Source organism: Ochotona princeps, chromosome 24 (assembly GCF_030435755.1).
Source record: "Ochotona princeps isolate mOchPri1 chromosome 24, mOchPri1.hap1, whole genome shotgun sequence".
NCBI lineage: Eukaryota > Metazoa > Chordata > Mammalia > Lagomorpha > Ochotonidae > Ochotona > Ochotona princeps.
Window position 1 is genome coordinate 19,888,582 of NC_080855.1, and position 22,691 is coordinate 19,911,272.

Genomic DNA, 22,691 nt, shown 5'->3' on the forward strand with positions numbered 1-22,691 from the left:
TTTGACATGATATTGAGTAACCAATATGCTAAAAAAAATGCAAGTTCTTAACCACATCCTATGACTACTTCATTGACATTTGAATTTTAGTTTATATACAACCAGCTTCTATCCACCTTAAAATGGCTATAGGTTACTATTCAGCTGTCTTGTGTCTATTTTTGTTTTAGTATTTAGCAGTTTATAGTGTTGAAGCATAATTTTACTGAACCTGGCAAATTTTAGGATAGTCTAAACTGGCTTATAACTCTAACAAGGTATATATCAACAGATGAAGTACAGAACAGTTTTAGGAGGGGGTGTGCAGAGAAATCTTCAATACCTTAGTGAGGAGTAACTGATCTTTGTGTCCTACCTAGTAAGGTATGTGTGAGTCCACGCTGACCATTTTCTGTCTGGTTCTAGGCTTTCCTTGTTGTTCTCTATCTATTCTAATTTTTGTGTGTATGTGTATGAGTGTTTTGGGTTGGGGGCTCCGGAGCGACCCTGATGGTCATTGCAAGAGAGGGTGATGATCCAAAGTTGAAACTAAGTAAGGACCAGAGAAAGTTCCTCTCCCTAGTCCCGAAGGAAGCTTACTGTTCTTTTGTTTCTGCGGACCGCTCAGGGCTCCTGGCTGTTGTTCCGTTGACCTTGGATCCTGCGAGGAAGGATTTGGGCTTTTTCCATCCCATGTGGTAGATCCAAATGGGGGTGGGTGACCTCAGAGTTGTTGGCCTCCGAAGGCACTCCAATTCCCCGTGGTCTCTTTGGCAGTTGGAATGTATTCCTTGGTGCCTGTACGGATAGTCCTTGGTGAGGATCCGGAGTCTCCAGGGTTGGGAGACAAGCTGCCTCCTGTCCACCTGCTCCACTGTGGGGTCACCCTGCTCTGTGCACATGACCTACTGTTAAGAGGTTGTTAGGTATGTTAGCGATCATAGGATCGCTCCTGATTCCCCCTATAAAGACATACCTTTTTAACTGAATCTTCACAAATGGAACTCTCAAGTAAAACCTTGTAATGTACCATGAGAACTAGGTATTAATCTCCTAAATATATTATGGACTTCTGTTAAACTTGATGCATGCAATTTTTTCTCTATAGAGTCTGGAAAAGGTAATAATATTTTAAAATTCAATGGCTGATTTGTATTATTCTGGGTTGCTTTCCATTTCTGTGATATGAAGTCTTCCTTATTTTTAGTTGTGCTTCTGAGTAACTCCAGGGGTGTACAAAGGTACGTGGTCATCATGAGCCTTTATTCTGAATGCATACTCAGCAGTCATTTACTTAAAGTGTAGTTTATATACAAAGCATATGCAAGTCTTAAGGGTGTCGATCAATTTTCTGCTGCTATTAAAACATTTCTAAGGCTGGATAATGTATAAAGAATAGAGATTTATCTGTCTTATACTTTGGGAGGTTGACTGACCATGGTCGTGTGGCCATATCTGTTTGACCTTCAATCAGGGCCCTCTGGCCTACATTACAATATGACAAATGACATCAAGGTGGGAACAGATGCTAGAAGGAAAAGTTACATGGTAATATAGGAAACCAGAGACAGGGAAGGACTAGTTTTGATTTGTGTGTATGTATCTTTGTTTGCTTTTTTAAAATAACAACCCACTCATGGAAACTAACATACCGCTCCAAGCTAGGAGTCATCAACTCAATCTGGGTCTCATATGGGAGACTAACCTCCCAGGGTGCATGTTAATAGGAAGCTGGGATCAGGGCAGAACCTAGTACTCCAATAAGAGACGTGGTGTCTGTCTGAATCACTGCACTGAACACATGCCCCCTTTTCTTCTTTGGGGCCAGGTTATTCGTGTGTGTGTGTGTGAGAGAGAGAGACAGACAGACAGACAGACAGATAGACAGACAGACAGCTGTAGGAATGACTGACTTTGTGGGCAAGTATCAAGTATGTACCCTGTTAGTGTAGAACAAGACAAAGAAGAGATCACAAACACAACAGCTAAACAAGGTCATTTGGGAACAGACCTGAAAGGGACTCACTACTACCAAGGGAAGAGAATGCTATTTTTGCAGATTAGAGGCTTACACAGTCAGGGCTGTTTTCAGTTCTGTTAGGTAGGGTTGAGCTGGTTTGCTGGGACTTTTCAAACTTGGCAGGCATGGATTCTTTCAAACATTTGGCAGAGTTGACTCCGAAGATTGTGGTGCGGTTATGAGATAGCAATACTGCTAATGCAGCATACCAAAATACCACATCCACCTATGTGCAGATATTTTAGATGATGAAAACACAGGAGTCTTCACCAGAGTTCCATATGTTTCCTACTTAGAAAAGACCCTATCAAGACTGGGAGCTAAAAGTTGGAGAGATTTGTTTGTAAATAATTAGTAGATCAAGGTGGCTTGGGGAAATGACTTAATGATAGTCTGTGATATTCAGAAAGAGTTAGGTCTTGGAGCCCAGGAACCAAGTCCTCAATGGGTTATTAAAATCCTTGATATCCTACATACAGAAAATATATGTTAAGAAAATCATATACATATGTTTAAAATGAATATTTTGACTTAAATTAAGAAAGTCGAAAAATTTAGTCAGGTTAAATTAAGTTTATCCCAAATCAGTTATTTCATACATTGAGTGTAACTTCCATAAATCTTTAAACTGTAAAATGATTTCATTCCCAAACTTCTAAGTATTTGTATATAGATTTTAAAATTTTAAGATAAAATTTTAAATTTTGTGAACCAGTTTCTTTCTAATCTTCAATGTGGAAATTTCAAAGCATTGAAACACCTTTTTCAATATGTATCAAATATTACTATTTTAAACTTGTGATGAAGTTTTAAACATTATCTACATTTAAATTTGTGCACTCCAAATATCTATGATTTTGTTATGCCAGTTTTTGAAGAACAGCATTTTGAAACTTATACTAGTATGGTAATGCTTTGTCTATGAAAATAGTTTCTCAGGGGGGAAGTGCTGCCATGTATTTCACCTTTATATGGACAGCTCACATACCAGATTTCTCTTTGTCTCTACAGTTCTGGGCTTTTCTTTGGAAACAGACTTTGAAGATTATGTTAGACAAATTAATAACAGTAAGAAAGTTCTGGCCGCTATTGTTTTTGACCACAACTTCCAAAATAGCAATGATCCCCTGCCACTTCAGGTAAGAAAACTTTATATAGAAACCTCGTAATTGTACTTCCAGTTTCCAGAGATTTAATGAAGTGAAAGTGTCATTATTTAATGTTGTAAGTGGAGAAACTAACTTTCCCAAGATTGCATTGCTTATACATGTTAGAGCAAGGCATTTGATTCAAAATGTAACTTCTTTATCAGTGGTTTATTTTGATGAGGGATTTATTATAGCCTACCAAGCCCTATTAATATCCCAAGAAAAAAATATCAAGTAAGAACATTATTTCACCACTGTGTCTGGTGTGGCCATTATCTGCAGCCCGGAGGAAGTGAAGTGATTGTACATTTCCTAAATCAAAGTATCTGTTGTGATGAAGCAGATGCATGTGCGGTAGTGAGGAACACAGCAGGAAAAGACATTTGCTCAGTTTTATATCCCCATTTCTACTTCTAAATCTAGAGAATAACTCTGAAGCTTAGCCAGTCTGAATTAGAATTATGGCATCTGGAGACACAGAGAAAAGTTCTAATAATGGCCTGGGAAATATGAAAACAGTGCTTTGAATTGGTCTCTGCTGGCATGCATGGAGCCACAATACTGTCCTTAGGACACAGTGATGTCAACATAACTAGAAGTAAAGAAGGTCACCACATTCTAAGCAAAGTAGAAGGGATTTCTTCATTCTGCACCATCACTCCCTTATTACTTCCATAGGTCGACTTCCCTCATTACTAACTCAGTGTGGGCTGATGATGTAGGCTCAACATTGTGGGTAGAGCAAGGCAAAATGTTTTTGATACAATTGAAATCTTTGCCTAGTCTACCTTTGTATAGTCCTGCTAGCCTTGCCTCTCTCACGGTGCTCGCCCTTCCTGACCCTCTAAGACTGCTGCTCTGACTCTACATTGTCTATCCTTCCAACACACCCTCTTCCTTTAGTTTCCAGTTAAAGGTCCTAAGCATATCTTTGCAGTTGAATTTTATGCTACAATGTAATTAGCAAATATTTCCTCAACTAGAATTTGAGCTAATTGTGTAAAGGGGCTTTAAACAGTATATGGCTTCGTGAAACATTTGTCTTCATTTAGCAGGTTGTGAGTTGATTTGTGAATATGTGAATATTCACTTGCACATCCTTCTGAACTGATGTTTTTCATCTGACCCTTCAGATTTTTTTGAAATTCTCGATCCATTTGTTGTCATCTAAAGCTATTTAGACACAGCATGATGTACTTTGAAAATAACTCGGCTGTTCAGAGCTAGTATTATCTTTTCAGTAAATAATTTAAAATATGTAACACTCCACACTTAATCACTTAGGCCATTACTGCCTTGTCCTCCTCTAAGAGTCTTAAGTTAAAATAGCTTTTAGGAGAGGAAGAGACTTTCTACTTAAAATGCTTGGCCTGCATAATGGGAAGATAAATTAGTGTTTCTTTCGTTACATTTTATTTCCTAGCTGTCTGTTTAGGAAAAAATGCATTCACAATGACATATACAGGTTTCCACTGTATTTGCGTACCTCAGCTCTACAGTAAACATCCACATGTTGTGGACAGTTCAGTTAAAAACAATTTTGCAGAGTTAAGGGAGGCAGATTAAAAGAGAAACACACACAAGCTTAGGTGTGATCTGAGCCTGCTGCTGTGTCCCTGATGAGGCGTTCGCTGTCGCCTCCTAGTGTTCAGTGTTTTGGTGCTCCATCTGCCTTAAAATCACCTATTACCACATGTACTTTTGGTCTCCTTGTGTTTCTGACTCTTCCTGCTTAAATATTGTTTATTCATTATTATTTCTTCTAGGTAAAATACCACCTGCGTTTTAGTAGTATTAAAAAAAACAGGAGATTTATGTACGAATTTCAAGAGGATTCTTGGTTAACAGATTCTCTCTTTCCATCCTTCCCTTCTTTGGGACCCAGAAATCCGCATGACACACTTGGGGGAAATCCTGGTGAGTGGATTTTATATGTTCGTTAATTTCCCAGTTGTATGTTAAGAGTTGTTATAAGTTAGTACTTACATTCATTCCTTCAGCTTTGTGATGAAAGCCAGTTATTTTTAACCTACCACACTAATTTTTTTTCATTTAAATTTTCATTATCTAGAACCACATACCAAAACTATACACTTGATTAGTCCATTTTATGACCTTTTTGCCTTTCCTGGATAAAAGAAATTGTATGTCTTTATATTTAGATGTAGAATTATTTGTAAAATTTGCCTTTATTGTCTTAATGTGTTTTTGGGTACTGACACAGATAATGATATTTTTTGTGTTATTCTGTTGGAATGATGAACAGTTTTCACTATCACTATAAGTTAAACTTAACTATTAAACCTTTTATTTTAAAGATTTATTTTTATTGGAAAGTCGAATATACAGAGAGGAAGACAGACAGAGAGGGAGCTCTTCCGTTTGCTAATTCACTCCCCAAGTGGTCGCAATGGCTGGAGCTGAGCCGATCTGAAGCCAGGAGCCAGGAGCTTTTTCTGTGTCTCCCACGTGGGTGCAGTAACTGCCAGTGAGTGTTGTGATAGGGGATGGGTCATGTTAGCCAGCATGGAAGAGAATTGGGTCTGGGGTCAGAGTCTGTGGGAGATATGTGGTCTCATCCTTGTGAAACTGCAGTATCTGCTGGTTCACTCAAGAATAGGGGGTAGTGATGGGCTGAGCTACACGTGACTGTGAACCCCCTCAACACTCATGGGTACTGGGGTTGAGAACATACCGGGTTGTTCCAGGCTGCAACACCCATATGAACACCCAAGAATCCCATGTGCAGCAGGCAGGGTTGCAACATCCACCAGCTCACACAAAGGCCGAGACAGAGGAGTCAGACTATTCTGGGTTATGGCCTAGCACCCACTGGTACATGTAAAATCTGGGTCTAGGAGTGGGCCTGGTGAGGGAACTTGGGAGGCACCCCTGTTGAACTATAGCTCCCACTGGTGAGCTTATGATTTAAGCCTGGGTGCTGGTCAGGCTGGGCAAGGCAGCTCTATCAGATAGTAAGTATTTGGGTTGGTTCTGGAGCAGGGTGGACCTGGAAGAACTGGGCCAACCTTAGCTCACTGGCGTGTGCAGGATCAAGATTAAGTGCAGGCCATGCTGGGTCAGGCTGTCACACCTACTGACTTACATGAAAGCCAGGGATGGGGGCATACTGGGCCATGCTGGGCTGCAGCATTAGATGGCAAAGGCCAAGCTTGGGGATGGGCTATCCCGAGCTGGGTCAGAACAACCACTGGCATGTGCAAGATCTGTGGCTGGGAGCAAGCCTGATTGGGGAGCTAAGGTTGTGGTTCCCACTGGTGAGCATGAGAGCTGGAATGGGGGCAGTGATCTGGCCTGAACATGACTGCAGTGTCCCTCGGCATGGGTGTGGACTGGGTCTGGGATGTGCCTGGCTGGACTGGATTTTACCACTTGTTGGTGTTCATGAGAGCCAGGATGGGTGTAGAATAGGCTGGGCTGGGTCTCAGCACCTACTGAACCATGTGAGAACTTAGTCTGGGGATGGACCAGATGTGGGTAGGCTATACCACCCAACAGTAAGAGCCGGAATAGGTGTGGACCAGTTGGGCAAAGCTGTTACTCTTGCCAGGAGGTGGTCCTAATTGGGCCACACACCCATCGGTGTGTGTGAGATCTGACACTGGGGGATGATCTGATAGAGGAGCTTGGGGAACTCCCTGTCAGGTTTCAGTCCCTGCAGGTGAGAGCAGTAATCAAGGCTGGGAGCAACCCAGACCATACCAGGTTAAAGTACCTGCTAACATACATGTGGGTCAGGTGTGTGGGCAGGCCAGGCTATGGTAGTTTATAACATCATCTGGCAGATCTCAGAACCATGACAGGGGACACAACAGGCCGGGTTAGACTGCAACACCAGCCAGTTCACAGTAGGGCCAGGGCTTGGGGCTGGCAGGGCTGGATAGACTCAAGCACCCACCAACAAGAGCTAGAGCTAGGGGTGGGCTGGGCTGGACCAGGCTATAGCACCCTCTGGCGAACGCCTAGGTGAGACGGACCATGCCAGACTGGGCCACAGAAGAGTCAGTTAGTTAGTCTCTCACTTCTCTCTCTCTGTTGTTCAAATAAATGAAGATAAACAAATAAGCAATTATTTAAAAATTAAAGTAAGTTTTTAAAAGGGTATTTATCGTACCGATTAAAATGCCCATATCCTGGACCCGACGTGGTAGCCTAATGGCTAAAGTCCTTGCCTTGCATGCGCCAAGATCCCATATGGGCACCGGTTCATGTCCCTGTAGCCTCACTTCCCATCCAGCTCTTTGCTTGTGGACTGGGAAAGCAGTAAAGGATGGCCTAAAGCCTTGGAACCCTGCACTCATATGGGAGACCCAGAAATGGCTCCGGGCTTCTGACTTTGAATCGGCTCAGCTCCAGCTGTTGTGACCACTTGGGGAGTGAATCAACTAATGGAAGATCTTCCTCTTTTCCTCCTCCTCTCTGTAAATCTTTCCAATAAAAATGTTCTAAAAAGAAGAAGAAAATGCCACATCCTGTATTAATGCCTGGGTTTGAGTCCCAGCTCAGGCTATCACTTCCATCTTCAGCAACCCAAGTTGCTGAGTTCCTGCCAGTCACGTGGTAAACTTGATTTGAGTTCCTGGCTCCCAACTTCAGGCTAGCTTGGCCCTAGCCATTATGGGCATTTGGGAATGTAGACCAGCAGACAGGAAATCTCTGTTTCTTTTGCTTTGTAAGTGAAAATAAAACTAAATGAAGAATTTTCAAGGTAAGCTAAACTGGGTCCATACATTTTTGAGATCCATGCATAATTTTCTTACAATATGAATTTTCTGTGAAATCTTGAAGATAACGTATGTAAATGGGCTAAATACATTTTAAAATACAAAATTAGTTTCTACTCTTTCTACCAGGAAGACTTATACTGCCTTTGTAACTTTTCTATAAAATTAGATTTTTTTCCAGCATAAAATAAATATATCCTTAAACTTCCCAACTGAACTGGTGCATTCTCTTGATATGTGAAAAAAAAATTGTAGCTTACTGGTACAGTATTGAATGTATTCCTTCCTTCCTAATGTTAGGAATAAAGTAAAATACTTTTTATCATTTATACTCAGCTTCATAACTGACATTCTAGTATATACTGGAAAGAAAAGAAAAAGTTTTAAAATAATGAAATTATTTTATGTATTTGTATTAGAAGAGCCTTTTGCAACAGTTAATTTTGTTGTTTGCTCTTTCAAAAAAAAAAAAAAAAAAAAAAAAACAATGTTTGCTCTACTTGAAGTCAGTTACAGAGAGAAAAAGAACTTCCCATTTGCTGGTGCATTCCCCAAATGGCCACAATCAGCAGAGCTGGCTGGTCCAAAGCTGTGAGACAGGCACTTCTTAAGGGTCTCCCACATGCAAGGTCTTCAGACTTGGACCATCCTCTGCCATTTTCCACACCATTATCAGCAAGCTGGATTTGAAGTGGAGCAGCTGGGAGTCAAGCCAGCTCCCATAGGGGAAGATTAGCCCAAATATACCACTGCAATAACCCTGCTTTTATTTTTATTTTTGTTTTTGCCTTTGATATAGTCATGTATACTGGGAGTAGGATTTGAGAAGGGCCTTGATGTAAGCAGTTTTGTCACTGTATGAGCATCAGAGTATACTTGCACAGAGAAAGATACCATGTCACTCTGTGATATTGTAGGACCGCCATTGTGTATGTGGTCTAGTTTTTACTGAAATGTTACTGTGGGGCATGTGGCTGTACATTAATTGCCTTTTCCTTGTTCAACTGAGCTATATTTTGGCTTGTTACACCCAGCAATCTTTGTTTTCCTCATTTAGGGTACATCAGTGAAGGATTCCTGGCTGTTCAGCATGCCGTGGATAAGGCCATCATGAAGTATCATAACAGAACAGCTGCAGAAGCACTGTTTAATGATGTCAGGATTTTTGTTAGGAGGTTTCCATACCCATCATATTATTATGATGCCTTCTTTTTATTTGCTTCCATTTTCATACCTTTCATCGTCGTGTGTATCTTCTCTATAAATCATCTTACCCTGCTTCAATCTCTTGTGTGGGAAAAGGCCAATCGACTGAAGGTAATTCCACTTTTCTTGTGGTAGGTAGAACTTCTATAGGAAATTACGAATCTGTATTGGGAGGGTTGAATTACTTCTGCACACATGAAACAGCAGCAGTCAAGTACTGAGTGCTTAGTTCTATGCGTATTTAAAGTGTTTTTTTCCCACTGGAATTCTTAGTAGGATTTTTAGTTATAATTATAGAAAATTGCAAGACTATTACAAATAGGTATTAAACACCAAATGTCCTAGAACATGTTTGGAACAAAGAAATGATCTGTACTTTGAAATTTTATCTAGATCAACTGAGACATGACTCAATTCCTAGACTGTATGGTCCTCTGATTTTTTTTAAGACCAATTTTTAATCTCTAATTTTTTGTCTAAATAGTCTTAGTTTTTCCAGATATTGTATCTTAGTCTATCACATGTTGTGTTAAGTCCAGTATTTTAGAACCCACTAATCTATTTAACCAATGATTTCTTCACTGATTACTTATATTTCTGCTTATTTATTACTAATTACAAAGTACTTGCTTTGTTCTTGGAATGCCCATGAACCTGGCTTTGTTTTCTGCTCTATAATATGTCACATAACCTTTCCAACTTCTTTTCTTAGGTATAAACATAGAGTATTAATACCTGATTTACATGACTGTCATAATATTGAATGAAATTTATGAAAAACTATTACAACTCAACCTGTTGTGAGCTATAAATAGCTACGTAACACATTTTTTTATTTTTTATTCTTTAATTTTGTTTTCCACACGTTTTTGGAAGTCTCCTTATCTAGAATTACTCAGCTGAAACATGGCAGTGTTTGATATTTTCCTTTTCAAATCAGATGTCCTTTATTTAATCTTGTGTGTGCTAGGCAGACTCAGACCTTCAAAATGTTTTCAGAAGTACTAGTGTTTGGTATAGCAGTAAAGACCCCACTTAGGCCGCCTGCATCCTGTATCAGAGTGCCTCTACTTCCAAATGTAAAATTCATGAGCATTGTAACACATATTTTATCCATTTTTATGTTTAATTCTTATTTCTAGCCTTTATAACTGAATTAGGACATATTTACATTTTTAAATATTAATATAAAGACATTTAGATTTCATGTATTCCATAGGTCCAATTCTGAGAAGATAAGCATACTTCTCTTCTCTGCCTCCCTTAACACTTCCCTTCTTTTTTCTCTTCAATTTTTGCAAAAACATATTTTTTATTTTTGCATAATTTTATGAGTAGACTTCATTTTTCACCGAGTAGAATCAGAAACGTAGGGTTCCCTCACCTTCCCTCCTCCCTGCCTGTCTTTCTCTCCTTTATTCTTTTCTCCCTATTAAGATAGCATATTCATTCACTTAACAGTAAAAAGCTTAACTTTATGATATATAAAGACATTATGACATAGCAAGTAGAGGAAAAAGAAAATAAAATTTTCAAAAATTACAATAGAAGTCCTACTTATGCTCATGATTATGGATGCAGACTGAAAACACCAGTTAATTTTCAGTATGCTGATATGACTATACAAATTATGCTTTTTGTACTCTATTAATTATCATGGAAGGAATACATGATACTTGCCTTTTGGGGATTGGCTTCTTCATGAAGTATAATTGATTCCTGCTCTATCCATTTTGTTGTGAAATAGAAGATTTCATTCTGCAATATATATATATAGATATAGATATAGATATAGATATAGATATAGATATAGATATATATAATAATTTCAGTCCACTATATAATCACAGGCATAATGCACCACTAACTGCAATATCCAACAAGTGATAAGTGGAAACACCACAGACCCATAGGAGTATAAGCAAGGGCTGGAGACAATAATCAAATCGCAAGACGTTCATTTTATTTCATGTACATTTTTTTGTAATCTATATTAACTTCCTCTTATCAGAGTGAATGATATTTGTCTTTTGGGAACTAACTTATTTCTCTAAGCATAATTGGTTCCCAGTTGGCATTGACTTTGTCACAAAAGACTACACTTTTATTTTTGTGTGTGTGTGGCTGAGACTTTCCACATTGTAGATATACTGTATTTTCTGTATTCAGTCATCAGTTGATGAACATCTGGGTTAATTCTATAATTTGGCTATTGTGAATTCAGCTACAATAAGCATGGGGGTAGAATTCTTTAGTACTCCCTGAAAGAGGACATAATGAAAAGAAAGTAAAGAAGTAAAAATACCAATTTAAGATTTTTTTTGTTGTTGTTGCTTTTTTTGATGCCTTACCACTGATGTGAGATGAATTGCCAGGAGGGTGCTATATGGGATTGTGTAATTCACAGGCTTTACCAGCTTAATTGTTTTAATGAGGTTATTTAGTATGCTGAACCCTGGTTTCCTTCTCTCTAAATAGCATTTGTCACCTCATCCATTGTGGTTACAGATATTAAAGCAGATAATATTTATGTATTCAACTTTGAAAACTTTAGTTACTAAGTGGTTAAATTATTTTATTTGATATTTGACTTGTGTTAACTCTCCCACAGGAATACCAGCTCATGATAGGACTCAGTAATTGGATGCTCTGGGCTGCCTATTTCTTCACATTCCTAGTCTCGTATTTGATTATCGTCATTTTTATATGCATAATTTTCTATGTTGAGGCAAGTATCTGCACTGTGCATGAGCTAAACTGAGAAGCATGTTGTGGAGCTAATACATCTCTGATTGTTAGGGAATGAAAAAATAGCTTGTGTTGATTGTGGGAAACTGGGGTTTCCTTAGTCTCTCAATGAACCAAATTTTAAACCTTCTGTAGAAAATGAATTACTAATTCTTCATGTCACTGTGTAGTCTTATCAGTTTCACTGGGATTATTGAAATTTTTAAAGATGCTTTCTTTATCCTTATTCATTTTGCTGTGATACCACTTCAAGCCCGATTAACCTGGCTTTTAATTTTTTTTTTTTCTAGACTGAATCTGTGCCAGTCTTCCAATACAGTAGCCCAATTATTGTCTTCATCTTTTTGCTGATTTATTCTGTTGCCTCAGTATGCTTCAGCTTTATGATTAGCACATTTTTCAGTAATGGTGAGTCTTAAGATTTTTTCCTGTGGTTCAATGCCCAAACAAAATTGTATTTTGAAATACCTTACTGTGTTAGTTGCTACCCTAATGCTAGCCTCTGTTTATGTATGATCTAAAATGACAAATGCCACATTCACATGAATGATTTGAAATGGAATGAAGAGAGTGATAACTATATAGAAGAAAACATCTATGATTAACAGCTTGATATGATTACAGTATAATATAATAGCATTGGATTTGAGGGGTCTTTTTAAGTTTAGCTGCTACTTCAGATGTAGTGTTTGTCTAACCCTCTCACTGAGAAGAAATGAGATGGAAATGACTTTGTTATATTGAAGGGGATAATGCTGCCTGTGGTGATGATCCTGGTACATGTGAAGAAAAAGAAAAAAAAATGCTTCTTAACACTCAGCCAATAAGTGCTTAATTGTATGTCTGTTATGTATTTGAAATATGCTTCCCCTGTAGAACTGAATTGACATGACAGTAATAAAAATCCTACGCACAAAAATATTTGAAAGTTATAGTAATACAAAGGTTCTTCAGAGAAACAAAAGCAACAGGAAATTTATTATGCCAGATAAAAATTTTATTATGAAGAACAGTTTTGCACAATTGTGACCCAACTGCATGTGCAGGATCCCATATGGGCACTGGTTCATGTGCTCGCTCTGCTTCCCATCCAGCTCCCTGCTTGTGGCCTGGGAAAGCAGTGAAGGATGGCCCAAAGCCTAGGGACCCTGTATCCATGCAGGAGACCTGGAGGAAATTCCTGCCTCCTCGCTTTGTATCAGCTCAGCTCTGGCCATTGCTGCCACTGGGGAGTGAATCATCAGACAAAACATCTCTGTCTCTACTCCTCTCTGTATTTCCTCTTGTATTTCTGCCTTTCCAAGAAAAGTAAGTAAATCTTTAAAATATATAATATATACTATATATATATATAGTATATATATAGTATATATATATGTTATTGGGTACTTACACCTTGGCAACATAGGCTCAGCATCTGTCTTCAGCACTGATATCATATATGGACACTAGTTATTGCCCTGCTGTTCACTTCCAGTCCAGCTATCTGCTTATCCCTGGGAAAAGCCACAAAAGATGGCCCAGAAAAGCTCCTAGCTTCAGATTGGGCCAGCTCCTGTCATTGTGATCATTTTGAAGGTGAACCAACACATGGAAGATATCCTCTCTCTCTCTCGCGCGCGCGCGCGTGTTCTCTCATTCTCTCTCCCCTCTTCTGCTTTTCTCTTTTTCTCTAACTCTGCATTTCAAATAAAAACAAAGCCTTTTTCAAAAAAGAATTAAAGGCGCTGTGAACATCAATGTATAGTTGCTGATTTATAAGCTTAGTTTGTAAATAATTGCCAAGCCGTCTTCTAAAGTGATAATGTATCCTTTTTGCATTCTAACAGCAAAGAGTATCTGTTGTTGCATATTCTTGCCAGTATTTAGTGATGTGTTCCAGATTTTGGCCATTCTAAGAGTGTAGTGGTATCTCTAGTTTTTATTGGCATTTCCCTGAGAAATACTCACATGCTAATTTGCTGTCTGTATGTCATATTTGGTGAGGTATCTGTTAAGGTCTTTGGGCTGTTTTTTTAACAGTATAATTCCTATTGTTAAGGCCTGTTATTTGCATAGTTGATTTAATGCTTCTTTATCAGATGTATCTTTTGCAATATTTTGCAAAAGCCATATTTGTGGGCTTATCTTCTCCTTCTCTTAGTAGCGATCTTTTGTGCATTATGCCAAAGTAATGAACATCCCTAAGATTACCTAGGTGCTCTTCTGAGTTATTTTCTCAGAAGTATAGTTTCGTTTCTTACATTTAGGTCTTTGTTCTGTTTTGAGTACTTTTGATGGATATAACATCCAAGTCTAACTGGAATTTTTGCATATGAATGACTAGTTGTTCTAATACGATGTATAAAATACATTTGCACATTGTATTCACTTTGTGCCTTTGCCAGAGAACTAACTGTATTTACATGGATTGATTTCTGTATTCTCTGTTCTGTTTCACTGATTTGTCTATTCTTTGACCAATATTGCATAATCTTTATTATAACATAGTATTAAACTAAGTCTTGAAATTAGATACTGTCCTTCTTGTAGATAGCATTTAACAAGTTGAGATATCACACTTCTATTCCTACTTTTTTAGAAATGAGTGTCGCATCTTATCAGATGCTTTTTCTGTATCTATTGATATAATCATGTTATTTTTCTCCTTTATCATGTCAGTGTAATTGATTTTTTAAAAATTATATATTATTTATATTTTATTTGCAAATCTCACACTTCTTTGTCCATTCCTCAAATATTCTCAACAGCCTGAGGTGGGCCAGGCTGAAGCCCAGGAACTCGGTCTGAGTCTCCTATGTGAATAGTAAGGACCCAACTGTTTGAACCAACACCTGCTGACTCTTAAGCGGACCATTAGCTGGAATATGGAATGGAGAACAGATTTGAATATAGGCACTTTAATACAACATTTGGATATTACAAGTGATGATTTAGCCATTATACCAAACACTTGCCCCATCAATGAATTTTTGAATTTTGAACCAGCCTTACCTACCTTGACTTTGTCCCAGTAGATTTTAGCATATAATTAGTTTATGCACTGTTTTAATTTTTCTACCATTGCATAAAATATTTTTACATTTATGAGATATATTATTGGTTTATGGGATTTTTTTTTCTTGTCATTTTTTTCTGGTTTTGTTCTGAGTCATGCTAACTTTATAAATTACTTAGCATTCCCTCTGCTCTTGAAAAAGGTTATAAAAGGGCCTGATAGTGTAGCCTAGTGGCTAAAGTCCTCACCTTGCACACACCTTATGGGCATCGGTTCGTGTCCTGGCAGCCCTGCTTTCCATCCAGCTCCCTGCTTGTGGCCGAGGAAAGCAGTCAAGGATGGCCCAAGATCTTGGGACCCTGCACCCACATGGGAGACCCAGAAGATACTCCTGGTTCCTGACTTTGGATTGGCTCAGCTCCAGCTGTTATGGCCACTTGGGAAGTGAATCAAGAGACAGAAAATGTTGCTCTCTGTTTCCCCTCCTCTGAGTATCCTCAGTGACAGTGTTTCGTAGCCACTACATGAAGTGATAGTGTTTCTCTTCTTTATGATCATGTGCGATATTCTTTTTTTTATTTCTGTTCTTCATCATTTTTTATTGACACTGAGGCATTTCCAGTCTTATAAAGTGGTCTCTTTGGATATTCGAGTCACACCGTGAAACTACTAATATTTGACGCTGCATCTGTTTTTTACACTGACTTTGTCTTTTCTAGGCCATCCTTCTTTCCTCCGTCCCCTGTAGCATGACTTAGACTAAGTCTTATAATATCTAGAAACATAATCTACATTGTACTAGTAGCAATATTCACATTTTAAATTACTTATGCTGAGTAATAACAAATGAATCTATACATTTTAATGAAGTAATATAATGCTCATAGCCAATACATGAAGAATGATAAATTCCACAATCAATTGGCTCCTGAATTATCACATTTTGGCCTTTTACTTATTTATTTTTGAGCATTTACCGTGTCCCAGATATTATGTACTGAGAGAAACAATGTGGAATAAAAAAGTCAAGTGTCTATTTCTTATAGAACTTTGTTTTTTTACATTCTTAAAGCAAATATATGTTTTATTATATTTAAGACACCTAAATTACCTACTTTTTATTTGCAGCCTATTTCACTGCCACTTTGGGAGGTTTCTGTTTTTTTCTCAGCTATCTCCCAGCTGCTGACCTGTTAGCCGACTATGGGAGGCTGACATTCTTGCAGAAGCTGTTGGGGTGTCTCAGTTCAAATTATGCATTGGCACTGGGATTTAAATTCATAGTTGAATCAGAAATGACGAGTGAGTATAGACCTTATACATTGCGCTGTTCCAGCAGATATTTTTGTAATTTTACTGTGTATTCTTTGTTTGGATAGTGATTCATACTGCTAAACTGCCCTTCAAAAATTTGTGCTTTACACCACCACTTGCAGCATGTACGTGGTGCCACATGCTCTCCACATACTACAAATGTAGTAATGCCTCTTTCTACTCCTTTTGGAATTACAACCTTCTGTCTACTGGAGGGATGTGAAACGACACAATTCCTTCTCTTTTTTTGTCTCCAGTGTATTATATATTTAAAAAAATATTTTAGTCTTGTGTCTTGTAGTTAAAATCCACTCTTACTTTTCAGTGATTATGTTTTTTTTAAAGTTATAAATGCCAGTGAACATGAATATTTACTATGAGGAGAAGTGAAGAGAGATGAACCACCATTTTAACCTGTACACTTGCTTATTTTTCTTAAAGCTACTTTCCAAAATTTTTGCTAAGCTTGATTTTTGTTTCAATCATTTCTAGTAAAGGGCTTTTTTTAGAATCTAGTAGGGGGACAGTATATGATTACTAACTCAGATGTACTGTGGGCCAACCTAAATCTGAGAGTGTAAGAAAATGTTTGACTCTGGTATAAATCGCAAGAGAGCATTAGTATGGTATTTTTTTTTCACTATTTAGTTACAATACAGAAGCATAATTCTGTTTTAGTTTCAGCAGGCACTTAATGTCTTCTCTTATGTCTTAGAAACTGGAATTAAATGGAATAATCTCTTCTCACAAAACGGATATGACAACTTTTTATTTGCCTATGTTCTGTTAATGCTACTAATTGATGCCTTCTTGTATGTCCTTGTGGCTTGGTATATAGACGCTGTATGTCCTGGAAAGTATGGTATCCCAAAGCCATGGAACTTTTTCTTGAAGGTGAGTTCTAATTCTAATATTATTTATAGAGGCAGAAGGTCTGATGAACTTATTTTTCATTATCTAGAAACTAACATGAGTTGGGCCTGGTACAATAACCTGGTGGCTAAATCCTAACCGTGTATGCACTGGAATCCCATATGGTCACCAGTTCGTATCCCAGATGCCCCACTTCTCATTCAGCTCCCTGTCTGTGGCCTGGGAAATCAACATAGGATGGCCCAAAGCCATTGGACCCTGCACCTATGTGGGAGATCCAGAAGAAGCTTCTGGCTCTGGGAGAGACAGGATAGTATATAGGGTGTGGGCAGGTTTAAATTTACAGAGAATGATTAGCCAGAAAGAAGCAGAGAGGGTGCATTCCAGGAAATAGAAGAGGACAGGCTGACAGCAGAGGAGTACCTGGAGACCTGTGGACACAGGGAAGCAGCAGTGACAGTGAAGTAGTTTTGCAGTAACCAAATACTCCAGCAGCAGTCAGCAAGTGGTAAACTGAGCAGCCAGAGCTCCTCTGGCAATCGGGTGGGAGGGACTTCACTGGGAGTTCAGGAGGTGAACCCAGGCAAAAAAATGGCCTGTCCTGCTGATTTGTTTGATTTGACCACAGCAGAAACAAAGCAGCAGAACCCAAGAAGGCAGTGCAGGAACAGGGTGAATTTCACAGCCCATATTGCTACAATGCCACTTCAGGAACCAATTTGTGTTGTGAGGCAAAGATTGTGATACTGGAAGGATAAGAGCGAGCTGTGCCTGCGTTGCACTAGACCCAGAGGGAAAAAAGTACTGACTTTGCATTCTACAGGTTCCACTAAAAATAGGTCTGGGTGGCCCTCAGAGCTAACAGCAGGCAGGTTCTGGCAAAATCAGCACCACCAACAAACCAATTATTTAGGACATCTGGCATCTCCCTAATTCTAGAAACTGCTTACACCAGAAGTGAGAGAAAGGTTGTACAAGGAATAGTGCATCCCCTGCATAGGATCACAGAAGTGAAGATTGGTGAGCCAGGAGCTGGGGCTACAAGAGACGGTGATTGAAACCTAACACAAGAATCAAAACCTGAAACTTGCTGGAGGGAGAGGCCCAAGTGACTGCAAACAAAGAACTGGGTGCCAAACGCAATCAATAAAATTGACCTGTAGACCTATGGGTGACACAGGTTAGGAACCTGCTCTAAAGCGAATACAAGAGAAGCACATGCAAGAGTTCAAGGAGTTTAAGGAATATGTCACACAGAAAATAGCAACGATGAAACAAAATCAAGCTGAATTGTTAGAAATTAAGGACACAATGAAGCAAATTAAAATTCAGTGGAAAGTCTCCATAATAGAATGAAGGAGGCACAAGAAAGAAACTCAGAATTGGAAGATATTTCTTGCCACAGTGGGGAAACAATCAAAAAGCTGGAAGTCGAGCTGAGTCAAGCTGAAAAATGTAATCAAGACTTAAGAGACAGTATTAAAGGGTCAGTATAAGAATTATGGGAGTTCCAAAAGGCACAGAAAAAGAAGCTGGGCTTAAAGATGTAGTCAATGAAATAGTAAAAGAAAATTTCCCTAGTGTGGAAAAATAACTGGGAAACAACATACAGGAGGGGCACATAACTCCCAATAGATCTCAAAAAGTGAACCTTATCACGACATGATAATCAAAATCTCTTCAGATGAACTAAGGAAAAGATCCTTAAATATGCATGTGAAAAAAAATCAATTTACATTTAGAGTATCCCCAATTCAGACCATCATGGAGTGAAACTGGATATCAGTAAGTCAAAATACCCCCAAAAGACATGCAAAGATGGGGCTAAATAATATGATATTAATATGATGTTATGGTCGTGGAGGAAGTCAAAGGGGAAATTTTTTAATTTCTTGAAATAATGAAGGCATCAACATATCAAAACTTATGGGACACAATCAAGGCAGTGTAAAGAGGAAATTTCATCTCAATCAATGCTTATGTTAAGAAGTTAGAAAAGCACCAAATAAATTAGCTTACCATACATTTGAAGCAGCAAGAAAAATAACAGCAAAACAATCTCAAGATTATTGGGAAAAAAGAAATAACCTAAATAAGGGAGGAACTGAACCAAATAGAGACCAATAGAACAATACACAAGATCAATGAATCAAAAAGCTGCTTCTTCAAGAAAATCAACAAAATAGATACTCCAGTAGCCCAACTAATCAAAAAAAGGAGGGAGAAGATACGAATCAATAGGATCAGAGACAAAAAAGGAAATATAACAAATACCTTGGAGACATACATAAAGTTATTAGGAACTATTAGAAGCAACTATATGCCAACAAATCAGAAGCCCTTGAAGAAATGGATAGATTTTTTGGACACATGCAGTCTACCAAAACTGAATCATGAGGCAATTAATAATCTAAGTAGACCTGTAACAAGGACTGAGATTGAATCAGTAATTAAATCCCTCCCCACCAAGAAAAGCCCTGCACCAGATAGCTTCACTGCAGAATTCTACGAAATGTTTCAAGAAGAACTTACCCCAATTCTCTACAAGCAATTCCAAACAATAGAAATGGAGGTGGTCCTTCCAAACTCTTTCTATGGGGACAGTATCACCATAATACAAAATCCAGATACAGATGCAACAGAAAGAGAAAACTACAGACTGATATCCCTGATGAACATAGACACAAAGATCCTGAACAAAATACTAGCCAATATGAAATAACAGTACATTAGGCAGATCATTCACCCGTATCAGGTGGTATTTATCCCTGCCATGATTTTAATATAATAGTCTGGTTTGTGCCCTATGGAACCAAACTATAGCCAAATAGTTGCAAAATTGAATCTCAGGAAGTTTTCCGTAATACATCTCAATACAAAAGCTAAAAGACAAGAGATATTTTCTGATACTGAGTTATTAAGTTCTCTGCCAGTGATTATATATATTTTTTTACTTCATTCATAGTACTCTTACTGGTCTGGGAAACCAGCTGTGGAAACATCTGGATTACAGCAATTTCATGAGCCAGTCCAAAGCAAGTATTTTGAAGCTGAACCTACTGGTTTGGTAACAGGTATCACAATCAAACACTTGCACAAGGTATTGTCTCAGAGATCTCTTTTTCTTCATGTGATTGTATTATAAACATTCATTGCTGAAAATGTCAAGAAAATATCATTTGTGGGCCCGGCGGCGTGGCCTAGCGGCTGAGGGTCCTTGCCTTTAACGCCCCAGGATCCCATACGGGCGCCGGTTCTAATCCCGGCAGCTCCACTTCCCATCCAGCTCCCTGCTTGTGGCCTGGGAAGGCAGTTGAGGACGGCCCAATGCCTTGGGACACTGCACCCGCGTGGGAGACCCGGGGGAGGTTCCAGGTTCCCGGCTTCGGATTGGCGTGCATCGACCCGTTGCGGCTCACTTGGGGAGTGAAACATCGGATGGAGGATCTTCCTCTCTGTCTCTCCTCCTCTGTATATATCTGGCTGTAATAAAATGAATAAATCTTTAAAAAAAAAAAAAAGAAAATATCATTTGTTACCAAAAGGTCTTAGCCATCATTTTTATTCCCTTTAAGAAAGATCAAGATGTATGTAGTATATAATAAAAGCTACATTTTCTCTTTCTTCCAGAATTGAATGAAGTTCTTTGTGAAATATAACAATATCTTGTACAGTAGGTCTTATTTTAAAAGTTAGAACCTAGTGGAGCCTTTGTGATTTGACTATAATAACATTGATCTCTGCTCACAAATGGTTTACATACATCCGCTTGAAATGTCCTCTGCTTGAGTGTGTATCAGGAGAGACAGTTGGTTCTCTTAGTTTATCTAGATAATTTGCAGGCAAGAAGTATTGATCTGAGCCCCTACTTTCATAACTTGGAAAAACCATGAGACTTGAAAATTGACTGACTTTTGGAGTATTTAAGCTCTTTTATCCCTTGTTGCCTTCATTATATTACGTGGTGTCTAAATTTTTGGTAAAACTCAATATTTTACCTGATACCTTCAGGAAAATCTACTTATCTGAAACATTTGTGTGAATATTATTAGCCTGTGAAGTAGGTTGATGGAAGGGGTTGGTTACTGGAAAGAGTTCTAGGTACTGATATAGTGATGAAAAATGAGATAAGATCTGTGCCCACAAGAAACTTAGATTCTAGTGTGATTAAACTGGGTTAGCAATCAAATGAACAAGCAAGATGTTTATAGTACATAGTAAACACCAATATGAATATAAGTGGGGTGATGATGTAGCAGTTAAGAGTAAGATGGCAAAGTGAGAATTTTCAGATAGGGTGTACAATGAAGTCCCTCAGCAAACAGCCATGTGGATGCTGGTCACTCTCTTTAATAGTAATTGCTGAATAGAACTGCCTTGTCCAAATTTCGCCTGTTTCTCTGGCGAATTTATTCAATAAATATTCAAGATGGACTTTTAAAGGTCTTGCTCTTTCATCTGTCCTAAGTCTGTTCTTAATGGTATTTCAAGCCATAGAACTTGTCCAGTTGATCTTGTTGTTATAGTAATGAAGCCCAACTAGTCTTTTCCCCATATCTATATTGTTCTCTTATTTTCACAGATGTTTGTCTCAAAAGCACTCCTGTGTACTAATTGTCTTCTTCCTGTATGTATGTCAACTTATACCTTAGACTGTATTTTAGGGGAAAGTTAACTAGTGATTGTTGATAGCCTGAGTTAGTTGAATAAGTGAATGATAACCTGAGAGTACATTTGGGTAGAAAGTAGCAATATAGTGTTCATAGATAGTGAATTAAGATGGTATACCAAGGCAACGAAGCTCACTAGCTAGTAACATGTATCCAGCACTTGAAATTATGAGGAAATTAGTCATTTGTAATTTGATGGCAATTGTTGGGGAGAAATTTTACTCTGGAGACAAAGGCTGAAAGGCTCTATGTGATTAATCATCTGAGGACAAGTGTGAAATTGAGTCCAATGTGAAATTTAGTGAGTCTTTCAGAAAATATAGAAAGAGATTTTCATCCTCAGCAACTGAAGGGCAGAGAAGGCTGAGACCTAAGCTTTAAGCTGACTCATAAGAATAAAACTCTAGGGCTTGGTATGGTAGCCTAGTAGCTGAAGTCCTCACCTCGCATGCACCAGAATCCCGTATGGGCACCAGTTCATGTCCTGACTGCCCTACTTCCCATCCAGCTCTCTGCTTGTGGTCTGGAAAAGCAGTGGAGGATGGTCCAAAGCCTTGGGACCCTAAACCCAAATGGGAGACCTGGAAGAAGCTCTGGGCTTCAGATTGGCTCAGCTCCAGCCATTGCAGCTACTTGTGGAGTGAACCAGCACGTGGAAAATCTTTCTCTCTGTCTCACCATCTCTCTCTCTCTGTAAATCTGCCTTTCCAAGAAAAATAAATGAATCTTTTCTTAAAAAAAAAAAAAGAATAAAACTCTAGATAAAGTTAAATTCTCAGCTATTTGAATTCAGAGTGTTGTCTACGGTCATACCACTATTAACACGCCCGATCTCATCTGAATTCAGAGTGTTATTATACACTTGATCTTAGCCAAAAGTCTGAAGATCAATAAGAGTATTATTGTAAATCAGTGGTACTGAGACATAGGATGAGAAATCTAGGACTCTGAAACATTAGCTTTGTTTTGTCTTGACTCTGCAAAGGAGAA

At 38.4% G+C, this 22,691-nt stretch overlaps 1 protein-coding gene across 1 annotated transcript in view; it reads left to right on the plus strand.

Moving 5' to 3' along the window:
* Nucleotides 1-22,691, plus strand: part of LOC101526410 (phospholipid-transporting ATPase ABCA3-like) — a 60,041-nt gene that overhangs the window by 735 nt on the left and 36,615 nt on the right. The window contains exons 2-11 of the mRNA XM_058681090.1: nucleotides 3,011-3,138; nucleotides 4,914-5,064; nucleotides 8,950-9,209; nucleotides 11,710-11,826; nucleotides 12,137-12,254; nucleotides 12,941-13,050; nucleotides 13,928-13,988; nucleotides 15,973-16,146; nucleotides 16,874-17,052; nucleotides 19,997-20,131. Of these exons, the coding sequence (XP_058537073.1) occupies nucleotides 3,011-3,138; nucleotides 4,914-5,064; nucleotides 8,950-9,209; nucleotides 11,710-11,826; nucleotides 12,137-12,254; nucleotides 12,941-13,050; nucleotides 13,928-13,988; nucleotides 15,973-16,146; nucleotides 16,874-17,052; nucleotides 19,997-20,131 (1,433 nt within the window). The remainder of the gene's footprint in view (nucleotides 1-3,010; nucleotides 3,139-4,913; nucleotides 5,065-8,949; nucleotides 9,210-11,709; nucleotides 11,827-12,136; nucleotides 12,255-12,940; nucleotides 13,051-13,927; nucleotides 13,989-15,972; nucleotides 16,147-16,873; nucleotides 17,053-19,996; nucleotides 20,132-22,691) is intronic.